Source organism: Macrobrachium rosenbergii, chromosome 47 (assembly GCF_040412425.1).
Source record: "Macrobrachium rosenbergii isolate ZJJX-2024 chromosome 47, ASM4041242v1, whole genome shotgun sequence".
Classification (NCBI taxonomy): domain Eukaryota; kingdom Metazoa; phylum Arthropoda; class Malacostraca; order Decapoda; family Palaemonidae; genus Macrobrachium; species Macrobrachium rosenbergii.
This window is the reverse complement of record NC_089787.1, coordinates 36,168,124-36,183,123: the sequence shown is the minus strand read 5'-3', so window position 1 is coordinate 36,183,123 and position 15,000 is coordinate 36,168,124. Positions and strand designations below refer to the sequence as shown.

General features: G+C 36.4%; 1 protein-coding gene across 2 annotated transcripts in view; it reads left to right on the top strand.

Annotated features, from left to right (window-relative positions):
- LOC136830761 (uncharacterized) overlaps positions 1–15,000 on the top strand; it is a 122,398-nt gene that overhangs the window by 101,298 nt on the left and 6,100 nt on the right. For both annotated transcript variants that reach the window (XM_067090633.1, XM_067090632.1), the window contains exons 2-4: positions 5,048–5,730; positions 9,824–12,860; positions 13,426–13,497. In XM_067090633.1, coding sequence (XP_066946734.1) covers positions 11,056–12,860; positions 13,426–13,497 — 1,877 coding nt within the window. In that variant the 5' untranslated portion in view covers positions 5,048–5,730; positions 9,824–11,055. The remainder of the gene's footprint in view (positions 1–5,047; positions 5,731–9,823; positions 12,861–13,425; positions 13,498–15,000) is intronic.

Here is a 15,000-nt window from a genome sequence, read left to right as displayed (position 1 = left end):
TAAGTGTAGCAGATCCCATTAGGAAATTATCATTGCTTATGGTGTTTGATTTAAGCCTCATAAAACACTTATTTTCTCTCAAAGGAAAACTGTACTGGATAATACAATGTAAATTAATCTACACTAATGCTATGTAAGTGTGCAGGTATGTACATGAAGGTACAGTACATACCAAAGATTGTGAACAGATGCTTCCAAAACCAATGTGATTAGTTTAAAAGAGAACGGGTAAAATCATTTCCAATTCTTACTTAAAAAAAAAAGACCGAAAATATGATAAACAAAACTTAGATTAACGAGTTATATTAATTATTTCGTTCTCTCCTAAATCTGTTACCTTAACAAGAATAGAATTTCTGCCACTATAAAACAGACTATTTACAGAAATTATATACTTCAATAAACAAACAAAATAGCTACTGTATTACGAAGGCGTAGCAACAAGAGAAACCGCACAATTTCGATATTTCTACATCAAACAGATAATAAATTTATTTGGACTAACTACATGGTTGACGTCAGTCTACATTTAAATGAATTCATAGGATTTCTAAGAAATAGAAGTGAGGGCTTCCTAAACGAAAGGTCGCTGGGAAATTTAGGCAGGATGAATATGCAAATATCCTTGACAGCCAGAACGTAGGCCTCAGCCAAAATCATTCTAGCGAACGGCCGAAAACTCGTCAGCGGAATCACGACAACAATTTGACAGGCGTCAAGCGCACAGAGCTTGTGCAAAAGCAATTACAAGCATTTGTAAGCAAAGCACAGGCACAAATAGCGGTTTAAACGATCAAAGCAAAATGAAAAAAAATATATAGATATATTGCAAAGCAAATTCCAGTGATTTTCAAAGCCACGTTTTTCACGGGCATTTCGGCGCAAGAGAACTGCGGTAGATGATGGGCGTAAAATATATATTTGAATTTTGGTAGACAATTCTGTTTTGGTGAATTGCATTACTTCGCAGAGCGAGGCCTCTGCCGTTACAAATATTGATGGGGGATATTGCTGAAAACAATATAAAGCTTCGTTCCAAATACTGTGATGTTCCACACGCTGTTGAGAATTTATTCTGTTCTAAACGGCGATGCATAATTCTGTTAGGAATATCGATGACGAATTTTGTTGCAAACTGCGATATAAAACGTTGTAGCAAACTGTGACGACGATTTTGCACACTTTTCAAACATTGTTCAGAGTTGATTCTGTAAACTTTGTTAAGAGTTTACTTCGCAAATTTTGTGCGCAAACTTTACTATAAATGACGTGATAACTATTACAGTTATTTCTGGTGGCAAAATGGAAGTGAGCCGATGATGTACCATTTGTTTACCTGCTCGCTTTCTCTCTCTCATATTCATATATACATATATATATATATATATATATATATATATATATATATATATATATATATACATATATATATATACATACATACATACCTACACACCTATATATGTATATTCATTATATGTATATATATATATATATATATATATATATATATATATATATATATATATATATATATATATATATATATATTAATATGTGAAATGGGTACTAGCTTTTCGCATGGTAACAACAAAGCGCATGGGGCTATAACAGCAATCCCGCTCTTCGAGACTCGCTGATAACTAGCCACTCTTCGAGACTCGCTGATAACTGGTCACTCTTCGAGACTCGCTATAACTGGCCACTCTTCGAGACTCGCTGATAACTGGTCACTCTTCGAGACACGCTATAACTGGCCAATCTTCGAGACTCGCTATAACTGGCCACTCTTCGAGACTCGCTGATAACTGGTCACTCTTCGAGACACGCTATAACTGGCCACTCTTCGAGACTCGCTATAACTAGCCACTCTTCGAGACTCGCTGATAACTGGCCACTCTTCGAGACTTGCTGATAACTGGCCACTCTTCGAGACTCGCTGATAACTGGAAGACGTTAATTTTTTGTCACCCCCCCCAAAAAAAAAAGTGTGCGGTTAAATATATAGACGACTTTCTAATGTAGCTCCAGTAACTGATGAATCAAACTCAAAGTATCACAACTAAACCAGTTAATGAGGATCCGCAAGATATTTTGGTAAGAAGACGAAGCTTGGCTCGTTGTAATGCTTTCAAGTCCAATTTTATTCCAGGCTTTGTCTCATACTTAAATTTCCACAACAATGGTTGAGAATTTGATAACAAAAGTATTAAATAATAAAGAGAAGCAGGTTTTAGAAAGATGACATTATAACCCTTGCAGTGCACACTTTCTTTCTTAAGCAGATTTTTTCGGTCTCCGAGCGACTCGTCACTTGTTGTTTGAAGTACAGTTCTCAAGTCTGGGAAGGCTTTTACCACAATGATCTTGAATAATCGGCATCGAGGGCTTTTCTGATGATTACTCATCTAACTTTTACTTCCAACTGGGATTCACTTCTGCTTCTCAGATGGTTTGAGAGGTATTGTTCTGGATGGTGCTGCCCTACATACGTTGACAGCATGGGTCCTCTTCTCTCATCTCCGACGTATGTATCAGACTTTGCAATCCCACAGATACTGGGTGAAAATAAAATCTAAAGGGTTAACCAGTCTGATTCATTATTCAATATATTCTTTTCCAGAATGTGGCATTCTCGACTCCTTCCCTATATATATATATATATATATATATATATATATATATATATATATATATATATATATATATATATATATATATATATATATATATATATATATATATATATATATATATATATACACATACATTATGTATAAAATATATGTACAAATATATATATTAAATATATATATATATATTATATATATATATATAATATATATATATATATATATATATATATATATATATATATATATATATATATATATATTATATGACAAGATGACAAGATAGAATAGTCGAAATTACTTTCCATCGGTGAGTGCAACAACTGTCTTTAGTCAACCCGTCTCAACTCCATATAAAAGATTTTTCAACTTATAAAACTATGTTTTTAGTAAAATATGTTGAATGTCATATTTTGAACACTTACATTTACCAATATCATTCCCAAAATGTCAGCAAATTCTATTAACAAATGACTAATAGCCTATTAAAAAGTACGATGATATAATGTGGGAATTTTTGCGGGCTCATTTCGCATTCGACTTCAAAATACTCACGTCTCTTAATCTAATTTTGCTTCATTTCAGTTCAGTGCGATAAATGAGAATTATGACACTGAAATTAAATATTTCCTTCTTCATAAATTTTATGTCTGCCTGATAATCATGTGAGTGTTGCCAATAAAGGTTAAAATATATGTCACTATCAATTGATACCTTAACTGAAAAATTACTCATTCTCTGAAGAGAAAAACCCACATTTTTTATATTTTAGCAACTCGTCCAACAATCCCACTTTCTCGTGAGGTTATGGTCTGGGGAAAAAATTATGCAAGATGGAGGAATGATGAAGACAATAGCAGGGATAGTAAGATGGAGTTTCCCGACTTCCATCCATGCTGTAATGTGGATGATGGAAAATGGAGTCTGACATGGGGGAGATTTGTCTTCCATCCCCAGATTTATATAAAATGGAGAGCGAAATGCGAATGGACTGCTGTTATTATAATCTTATTATTATATGAGGGATGGTAGGAAATGTAACGGGGAATGTTTGGCTTCTGTTTCCGTGTATAAAGTGAAAGTGAAATGTGGAATGGTCGAATCCCATCCAGGTCATAAGTCTAATGGAAGCGTGAGATTCTAAATGGTTAGTTTTATCTCAGGCACTTAAAAACTGGGAGGTGAGATGTGAAATAGTTAGCTTTTATCCCACATATTGTTATGATGGAAGGGTGAGATGTAGAATGGTTACCGTTTATCCCAGACATAGATAAGATGAAAAAGTTAGATGTGAAATGGCCACGTTTTATCCTAGAAACAGATGAGATGAGAAGGTGAGATACGGAATGGCTGGCCTCCATCCACATCATACTGACATGACAGAAGTTACGATAGCAATGATGTAAAACGGTTCGCCGGAAAAGTTGAACGTAGTAATATTGAACTTGCAAAAATCTATCAAAGTTCCCGAATATTTTTTCCGAGCCTCTGTCAAAAACCCTAATTGGTCGCCTAATTTCACACTTTCGTTCCGGGAACCATATGACTCAGGGAATGAAAAACTAACAGAGACTTTCCCGAAGTCTTCCGAGATGTCGAAGGAAGCAAGTTAAAAAAAACTTCAAGACGCGACAACGACCAAGTTTAAAAAAAAAAAAAAACTCTCGGCCTTCCTCAAGTAATAATGAAATTTTCTGATTGAATATTTGCAAACTCGACTTCAACTTGGCGTTTTTCTTTTAAAAACTTTGCTGACGTCTCTTTTTAATTTCTGAAACTACATTATCAACCTTTCTGAGTGTGATTTTGATGTAAGATTTTTAAATGCTGCAAATGAGGACTGTAATATTTACTCTTGCATTTATTTGTCGCCGAAGGGGAATGAAATCTCGTTCTTCGAGAAAAATAATGCTTCAAAAGGCCAAGAAAAAAAAAAAGAGAAATTCAAAATGTATGAAATCAGAAACAAATGGGGGGAAAAAGAAGTTTTATAACATTACCTGTCAACTAGATTTTAAATATTGAACAACATATTATTTTCAATCTCAAGTATTTTATCTAGACCGCCGATTTATTTATATACATTCAAAAGATCATTTGTTCTTGAATGAACGGTAAAGATCTCATACAGACAAAGTTAAAGAAGTTGAACAGTTACTTGGAAGATGGCCAGAGAGGGTAGATGAAGAGATGAAGAGTAAAATGTGTATGTATATATATATATATATATATATATATATATATATATATATATATATATATATATATATATATATATATATATATATATATATATATATATATATATATATACAAATGTACAAATGTCTGTATAGATGTCAGTATATGTCTGTATATATCGTACCCCACAGAAATTAGAAATTCTGAGTAACAAAACTGTTTTTTTTTTTCAGGTTCCATGGGTGAAGAAACCTTGACAGCACGTCCTTTCGAATTCTCCTAGCCCACGGTCTCTAGAATTCTTCTCCTAGACAACGCTCTCTAGAATACTTAAACTAGACAAAGGTCTCTAGAATACTTCAACTAGGCAAAGCTCTCTAGAATACTTCGACTAGACAGAGTTCTTTAGAGTATAATTCAGTTCGAACCCTCCCTTCGGCATCACCAGCGCTCAAGATGACGGAGGTCAACGAAGAGAGGATTATGCCAGCCGCCGTTGCAGGATTCCCCTCCACAGGCGCCGTCGTCGAGTCCTAGGATGGGACCCTTGCGCAGACACGTTCCTGCGTCTTCTTTCGTCTCTCCAACGTCTGTTCCTCCTTCATCCTCTTTACGGAAACTGAAGACTAAACCGCGAGGGAGACACTGGACTTAACCGTAGATTATTTTTAGACGACGCACCAAAAAGGCGGTTATGTTTTCCTCTTAGGATCAACGTTCAAGCTTTAGACGCGATAAAGAGATTAAGCAGGATTTAGATTAGACGAAGCTCAAGTTTGTAGTAGAAGGAAGCTATCTTGCATTTCGTTTCTTCGATAATTCTTAATAACCTGGGGTCAAAATAGACTGATATTCTCCTGTGGAAGGATTTAACGGATTCATTTACAAAGGACCACCTGATAATTCTACTTTTAAGGTAAGTTAACACTTGAGTTCATATGATGTAAAATGCAAAAACATGAACATCTTATATGGCCTATAGTCCTCGTTTCACTAGTTTCCTTATTTATTCATTCTATCTACGTTTTTCTCCTAAATCATAAAATTCCGGCTTTAATCAACAGGTTGGCTACGTGGCGCATATTTGAAAATGTTTCAAAATATGAAGCCTACATAATATTATCTACGTCTAATGTGGTCACACTCGACCGTAAAATAATGTGACTACCAAAGTGAAATGAATGACCCTCTAATGTCACTAGGCTTCGCCCTTTCCATATTTTACTTATAAAACTTTCTTACTTATAAAACTATTCATAGCCGGTTCGAACTACAATCAACATGATATCATCACTTAACAGATCAATGGAAGTCCCCCATCAGTTAAAAGTCGAAGCTGCAAGCTGGTTTTCAGGACAGTAGTCTTGACTGAGTTATTAGGAAGGAAAGGTTGAGAAGAATTATGCAGTGAGAGAGAAGAGTATCGTAGTTAAGATGCCATTTTCGAAAGGCACAAGAAAATAAAATTGAAAAAAGCACAGAACCACCCCATTTGATATTTTCGTAATCAATAACAACAAAACATCTACAACTTTAATACATAAGAAATAAAATCCCATTATATTTGCTATTTCCATTACCATAAAAAGGCCATTACTTGATAAAATAAAATGCATTACTAGTATACTTAGATTGGAATGCATACATTCAAGTGACACGGTTTTACAACATTTTGAAGCGAATTTTTTTTAGGTTCTCTTCATGCAGGCCAGTATTTTCTAAAGTATAACATCATTTACAAAAACAAAGGAACTGGTGAAAGAAAGCAAGGAATACTTGCAAAGTCGATTTTAGAATATGTGTAGTGAATGTAAGTTAAGTTAAGTATACCTTTAGTTTAACCAGACCACTGAGCTGATTAACAGCTCTCCTAGGGCTGGCCCGGAGGATTAGATTTATTTTACGTGGCTAAGAACCAATTGGTTACCGAGCAACGGGACCTACAGCTTGTGGAATCCAAACCACATTATACCGAGAAATGAATTTCTATCACCAGAAATAAATTCCTCTAATTCTTCATTGGCCGGTCGGAGACTCGAACTCGGGCCTAGCAGAGTGCTAGCCGAGAACTCTACCGGCTCGTCCAACGAGGAACTAGCTCAGATCGAAGAAAATGAACAGACAAACGCGATAACTTTTTCTAAGAAATGTTCATAAAAAAATACTGTCACGTGACAAGGAAATTCTAACTAACAAACTCGCTCCCTAGTCCAAAGGAATGCCAACAAACAACCTCTGTCACAAGTTCAAGAAATTCGACCTGACAAACTTCGATAGCCATATGAATTTTAGCCTGCAATCTCAGTCGCAAGTTAAAGAAATTCCAACAAACAAACTCGATCACAAATCAGAATAATTCCCTCAAACAAAATCGGTTCCGTCAAAGAAATTCCAGATTACAAACTCGGCTACAAGGTAAAATGATTTCGACAAACAAACTCCAAACACACGACAAAGAAATTCTGACAAATAATCTACCACGCCTATTAAGAAAAAATTCCAACAAATCGACTCACTCACATGTCAAAGAATTCCAAAAACTAACTCAATTACTCGTCAGAGGAATGCCAACACGCAAACGCAGCCTCAAGTCATAGAAATTCCAACAAATAAACAAAAAAAAAAAAAGAAACTCCCCCCGTAAAAACAAAAAGCGATAACTCATCAAGGACTGTCATAAAAAAAGGACGGCATTCTCAAAGAAACCAAAGCAATGCTAAAACAGACTGACCCAAAATCGAGGGAAAAATTGTAACATACTGATGAAGCCGCTTTATTGGGAAAGAGCATTTTTCTCATTTTTTTCCATTTTTCTTTTTTACTTTTTTCCAGACCCCTGGTCAGCAATAAAGGAAGGGCAAACCAATATTTCACGTCAAACGCAATTTTGGTATAGGCCTACCAAAACTGTATACATTATTTATCGACCTAAAAAAATTTAAAACACAAAGGGAAATGAATTATTATGAAAAAAATACAGGGTCAAGTATTAAGGTAGTACAAAATCTATAGAAATATGGAAAACTATAAATTTACGAAAATATGGGATATCACAGAGAGAGAGAGAGAGAGAGAGAGAGAGAGAGAGAGAGAGAGAATATCATAAGAATGGGTTTGGCTAGTAAAGATTACATAATTCAGACCCACTTGCACGGAACACTGATCACTCATGTCTGTTATTTCTTTCTCTCTTCTCTCTCTCTCTCTCTCTCTCTCTCTCTCTCTCTCTCTCTCTCTCTCTCTCTCTCACCAACACAGCTGTCATCCACATGCATTGAAAAAACAACCAAGTACTGGATTTTTGGGAACATGCCCATATCATTCCCATCTTTGCCTTGCTGCTCAGAGTTGTACCGTTACAGAGAGAGAGAGAGAGAGAGAGAGAGAGAGAGAGAGAGAGAGAGAGAGAGAGAGAGAGAGAGGTTATTTACACAGACATTAAATATTTCTCTAAAACTATACTGAATAGCGAGAGAGTTTACTTTTCTGGAGAATAAATCTTGTCACCCATTTCAGAGAGAGAGAGAGAGAGAGAGAGAGAGAGAGAGAGAGAGAGAGAGAGAGAGAGAGAGAGAGAGAGAGAGAGTTATTTACAGAGATTAAATTTTACTCTAAAACTGTACTTAGAATTGAGACAGAGTTTAAGTATTTGGGAAATAAACTTCGTCACTTATTTCAGAGAGAGAGAGAGAGAGAGAGAGAGAGAGAGAGAGAGAGAGAGAGAGAGAGAGAGAGAGAGCGGGGGCAAGCGGGGGGAAGGGGGCGGCGGCGGTTTGGCATTAAACACCGAACTGTCAAGAGTATCATTTCCATCCACGTTATTCACACAAGCTTTTTACCACGTCTTTCAGTTCCAATTGAATCCCGTCCATTGAGAAACCCAGTTGATAGGATAAACGCAATGTCTGATATGCTTCCACGGCAAGCCAAGAGTTACTGACAACACTTGTTTGTGCCTATTAGAAAGGAATGAAAATCGCTTTTCGAGACGAGAGGATAGTCAACAAAACTACTGATAATATATTTCCAGTCATTCATGACAGTCAGTGCCTTTGCTTCTCTGCCGTTATATCGAGACTTTTGAATTTTTACTTCAAGATGTGAAGTCTATTCTTGCTTTTTCCTTTTATGGGATTTGTTATATTTGTGTCTTTTATTTTTTGCTGCTACATCGAGGCTTTTTCATTTTTACTTCAAGATCTATAATATATTCTTGTTTTTGTCTCCCCTTTAAGAAACAGTATATTTGCTCATTTGCTGTTGAACAGACTTTTTTTTTTTACTGAATAAGATTCAGTATATTTGCTCTCTACTGTTGTGTTGAGATGGTTCTTGTTTTTTTTCCATGAAGAGGCTCAGTATATTTGTATTTCTGCTTTTATGATTAAGCTTTTATATCCTTTAGTTCCTACTTTACCGTTAAAATGAGAACATATTTTCCTATGTGTGGCTCAGCATATTTGCCCAATTAATTCGTTTACTTTATTTTTTACTGCATAAAATTTAGTATCGCCGTTTCGCTTTTAATAAGTTAATCTCTTTTTTTTTGGCTTTTTCCTATTGTAAGATAATTTCACTGTAAAAAAAAAGATTGGGATAAACCCATTTACTTTTTTTCTTTCCACTGAAGGTTTCTTTCAATATTACATACATATATATATATATATATATATATATATATATATATATATATATATATATATATATATATATATATATATATATATATATATATATACATACATATATATATATATATATATACATATATATATATATATACATATATATATATATATATATATATATATATATATATATATATATATATATATATATATATATATATATATATATATATATATATATATATATATATATATAGCTTGTGTGTGTAGTACTGTATGTATGTATATACCTATGAGTGGGTGCGTATGCGTTATACATATTCGTTTTGTAGAGTTACTGCCTGATAATTCTTACAATTCTCCATCTTTTCTCTTCCGCAGAATCGCATATCAAGTCTTAGGAATCTTCTAAACAAGTAAAGTTCAGCATCAACTTCCAAAAACAAAAGTGGAAAAAAAAAAAGGAAAATTGGACAAGTCTGTGACGCAAACATATCTCTCCGTGATTAACATCTCGCAAAGCAAAGTCAGACTAGCGTGAAATGAAAAATGTAACTTTTCAGAAGTTTGGCAAAACAATCAAGTGTTTCGAGACAATCAAAACAGAAAAAAACACTCCTTTTACCAGAAGTACATTTTTTTGTAAAGTGCGTTTAATTTCTGTACACGTAGGCGATAGGTGTCTGGTTACACAAAGCTTGTGAAGTTCTTCGTTCGCTCTTTTTAGAGAGGCTTTATATGAACTCGTACTGTGCCATAGTATTTTTAGATGAAGGTTAGTGATTATAGGCGCTTGCAAGGAACTGGACGTTTTTGTGATATAACGATCATTTTCTACCTCATAGGTGTTTTTTCATATACATTTTTTACATCCAAGAACCTCCTACCACAAACGAATCAAGTCACTGTGGAAAGCTAAGACGTAATACATATCGTAAAAAGGACATCAGACAGGAACAAACAATTCTGTTGTGAAACATTCAGCTCAAGAACTTTTATACAAAGAAAATCCGTGGAGTAAGGACTTATGCAACAGTTTCTTTCAAGTTTCTCTGACATACTTTAGCGCCTGTGGGTTCAGTAGCACTGGGAATGAAATAGTTTTAACAATAGTTTAATAAATACGATTTTAGACACGTAATTCATATCACATCTGTTAGGGAAGTAGCTGGCTGAAATAAAGCAAAGAAGGTTTGAATTCCAAAAAATTCCTTCAGGCTGGTGTGATCTTTTGCACTAGCTGTCTTCCAGAGCAATACAACAGTCTTCCAAAAGCTTTTGGTTGTCTTCCAGGATATCGAGGTTGTCGGCATGTGGCATATCATTTTCTTCAATTAGCACTGACGACTCACCACAACCTAAAAGAACAGCACCCTTCACAGTTTTTCTTTCGCAAAGGACAACCTTAGCTACACTCATTTCAAGCACCTTCTCACAGTGTATCTCCAGTACATTACCAAAATTAGATCAGTTAGTGAAAAGTAGATTCAGGATTGTTTCCACTTACAGATAATTAGTCTCACAGAGCTGTCCATCAACCTGTTAAGACAGGCTCTGCCAGGTGACAGGTCTCAGCTCGGAGATGGTGTCTCCTCGGGTGTTCGCGCCAGACCATGAGAACGCTGTGGATTGTTAGTTCACAGAATAGGTCTGGTAGGTCACAATACACGCTTAATTGGGTGTGGTTGTGGGTGTGGGTGTGGTCGCTAACCCTTTTCAGGGTAGCTGGGGAATGTCCTAAAGTCTGCGAATGCAAGTGGAAAGACGGCAAAAGAACTGTTTCTTGTATAGGAGCTGAATTCGATGACATTCCACGTCGGTTGGACCCGTCCACTCAGGTGCTCGACCTCATGCAGAACAACCTGAAGGTTCTGCCAGAACACGCATTCGCCAACACAGGTCTCGTCAATCTACAAAAGCTGTGGCTCACTTACTGTAACTTGAAGCAGCTGGATCGTGGTGCCTTCAAAATGTTAGCTAATTTGGTGGAGTTGGACCTCAGTCATAACTTACTTCGAAGTGTACCTTCTGCTGCTCTTAGTGACATCCCTGGTCTTAGGGAGCTACGAATGGCCCGTAATGCTCTCACTTCCATACCTGCTGAAGCATTCACACCCACGCCAGACCTAGTTCGTCTTGACCTCTCCAGTAACCGAATATATGCTTTACATTACCATGCTTTCTGGGGTCTAGCCAGCCTGGAAGTACTAAAGCTTTCTGGCAATGTGTTAAATCACATGGGCCAAGAGGTGCTAGTGCCTCTGATGGCACTCCATGGGTTGCATCTGAATGATAATCCATGGCAGTGTGACTGCCGTCTCCGCCCTCTTCGTGAATGGATGATAAATAACAATATAGCTGGATTAGTTCCACCTACGTGTGCCCGTCCAACACGCATTAGTGGCCGTGGTTGGCATACTTTGACTTTAGACGAGTTCGTATGTGTGCCCCACGTGACAGCAATCATACCAGAGATTTTTGCACAACAAGGGGATAATGTTTCTCTTGCATGCCGTGTAGAATCTGATATGAAAGCAGAGGTAATGTGGCTTGTAGGTGACAAGCCTTTAGTTAATGCTACTGATTCCTGGAGATATAAGGTGCTAGAATTAGTTTCTCTTAACCAATCAGCCCTACTGTCCAACTTAACTATTTCTGGTGCAGTTGCGAAAGATCAGGGGACTTACCGGTGCGTTGCTGAAAATAAAGCTGGCCGTGCAGAATCAAATTTAACCCTTCAAGTGTCTGCAGATGAATCTGAGAGTGGTTTTGTGTTTTTTGATAGGACATATATGACAGGCGGACTTTTGTCAGGTTTGGGTTTCCTTATAACTATATTATTATTGGTAAGTTGTGTTGTGCATCGTCGACAGCGAGTTAGGCTATTCAGAAGGCAGGAAGAAGAGCGTGGACGAGCTGCTTTGACACCACAGACCTCTATTAGCTGCCAGCCTAAGCCTCCCGCCACCCAACCAAGAGCTTCTAACTATCAGTCTTCATCCAACGAAAAAGCACCTCTTCATCCTACTCACTCGAAGCACTCTCGTTCTTCACGAGACAACGTCAATGGAAGCTACAGTCGGAGTTCCCACGCTAGGTACCATGAAAACAACATCGACGACCCAAGGGGTCATCACAGATTGTCACAAAATAACCTTGACAGGTTATCGTATGTGGAAGTACCAATATGTGATCTGTCACGAAGCAGGAGCGACTTGGAGGAGAGGCTGAGCTGGAAGAACCTCGAATTCGAGACAGATATCCTACGCCGTGAGTGTAGTCCTACGGGATCTGTTGTATCCGTGGTCAGCAACGGTCCTTATCCAGATATGGTGGACATCCCTTACACTCATACAGGGGATGAGTACAGAAGAGATTTCCAAGCTTATGATTCTTCATTCAGTAATCGTCCTAGGAAGTAAGTTAATATAAATACATACATGCATACATACATACATAAATACGCAAACACACGCATACACACAAACACAATATATAATTATATATATGTGCGTGTGTGTGTGTGTGTGTGTAATATATAAAACAATTCTTAAACCTATTTCCTAAATATATCAAGGATAAGTCATTGCCTTAATAATTACTCAATCTGAATCTAGAACAGCATCTGTTTTATACAAATGCAAGCAAAATTTTCAACCTCATGGAATTTGGTTATAAAGTATATTTTTCTCTGACAGTACAAATATATCAGTAATGTTTCATTTATTACTCTCGTTTTTGTACTTCTTTCCTACATCACTAATTCATCATGATTTTTTTTATCATAAATCCACCCTGAAACTCCAAAGTATTTATAATTTTATTAAGATGCAACGTTTACATCTTCACCCACTCTCAAGTTACATAACAAGCCGCCAACCCAAGAAGCGTCTTATAACATTCCTGGTGAATTTCACCTACGAGAATTAACATTCCTTCCGAGCCCTTCCTCGTCTAATATTTCTTCTCCTTCTTCCCCCCAGATCGAGCCATCATTCTTACGAAGACACAAGATTGGGCCATTTGTCTTATGACCACAGTTCCCTCGACGGCAGGTAAGAGGAGAGAGAGGAAGAGGAGAAACGAGAGAGAAACAACACAATCTGGGATAGGAATACCGAACGTCGGGTAGATTGCGAACGCTCGGTAGATTAGTTTAAAGAGGCCTCTCCTCTTCCCATTTGCGCAACTCCCTTTGGGGGTTGGGGGCGGGGGCTGTGCGTTGCTAGATCTCAAATCGGATTCACGTGTTTCTCTTGTCATTTAAAGATATTGCGGACGCAATGTATTCATAAATTCCTTAGGTTGAGTAACACTGCTTGGTTATTTTTTTTTTTTGTCCCTCATACTCACTCTCAGAGATTCATTCAGTGGCACCAGAGTTATACAATCACAAACACAATAGTTTCGGGTTTCTTACACACACACAAACACACATGCACACACACGCACACACACAGAAAACACAAAGATAATCATTGTCATCCAAATGCGAACACTGAGTATTACAATTCACTGACAGAAACACTTCAACGCTTCAACACACATACACACAGAGACCTTATAGAAGCCACGCACACACACACACACACACACACACGAACTCTCACATACTCAAATACTCAGACACCAAGGTGAAATGAGAACCCTGCCGAATAGTGCCATACCAAAATGATGCCTTAGGACAGCTGGCATCAAAGGGGAAATCCAGTGTCAACATCCTTTAATCATTTCTCCCGTGGCACCTGAAATTGAGTATGGGCAAACTGGTCCTTGGTCATTTCAAGTTGTATTTCTCATATATTCCGATAGATTATTATTACTATTATTATTATTATTATTATTATTATTATTATTATTATCATTATTATTATTATTAGTGGTTTACATACTGTTTAAAAAGCATTCATAATATCTCATCCTTATTAAGCAGAATATTCTATTTATTATTCACACAAGTAATATAAATACTTCTATACCATATTCTCAACATTTGATGCTAGAAAGGAAGAATATTTTTCTATGTATATTCATGAAAGTGATATAACACAGTATAGATTATTCTCGATATTTAATATCAATTAGATTAAATATCTTGAAGCTTTCTACATTAGAGTCCTTTCGGATGGAAAGTTTTTAGTAATCTACATTTATTGAAATATAAATAATAAATGTACCTTCTTTTATAATTTGATTCCTTTGTGTAAAATATCCTTTTATCATAAGGACCCGTTACGTCAATATAAACATTCATTTATGTAATTCTTAATATTTGGATTTTGACTGAAACAACCATCAATATTAATCGCAAAATTATGAATATTTGCTTTAGGTTCTTGAAATTACAATTCGCTCACCGCCCAAGATAATCATTGCATCATTATACACCTGTATTCAAAACTTTGGAACAGAAATATTGGCTGTCTTCCCTACACTGAAATAAAATACTAAAAATTAGGAGAGACAGACAGAAAGTAAAATGAACACGTTTGACTGACTGTCCAGCCAGAGGATCCTAAACTTACACTGTTTTCAAAGAAACACAGAACACCTAGCAG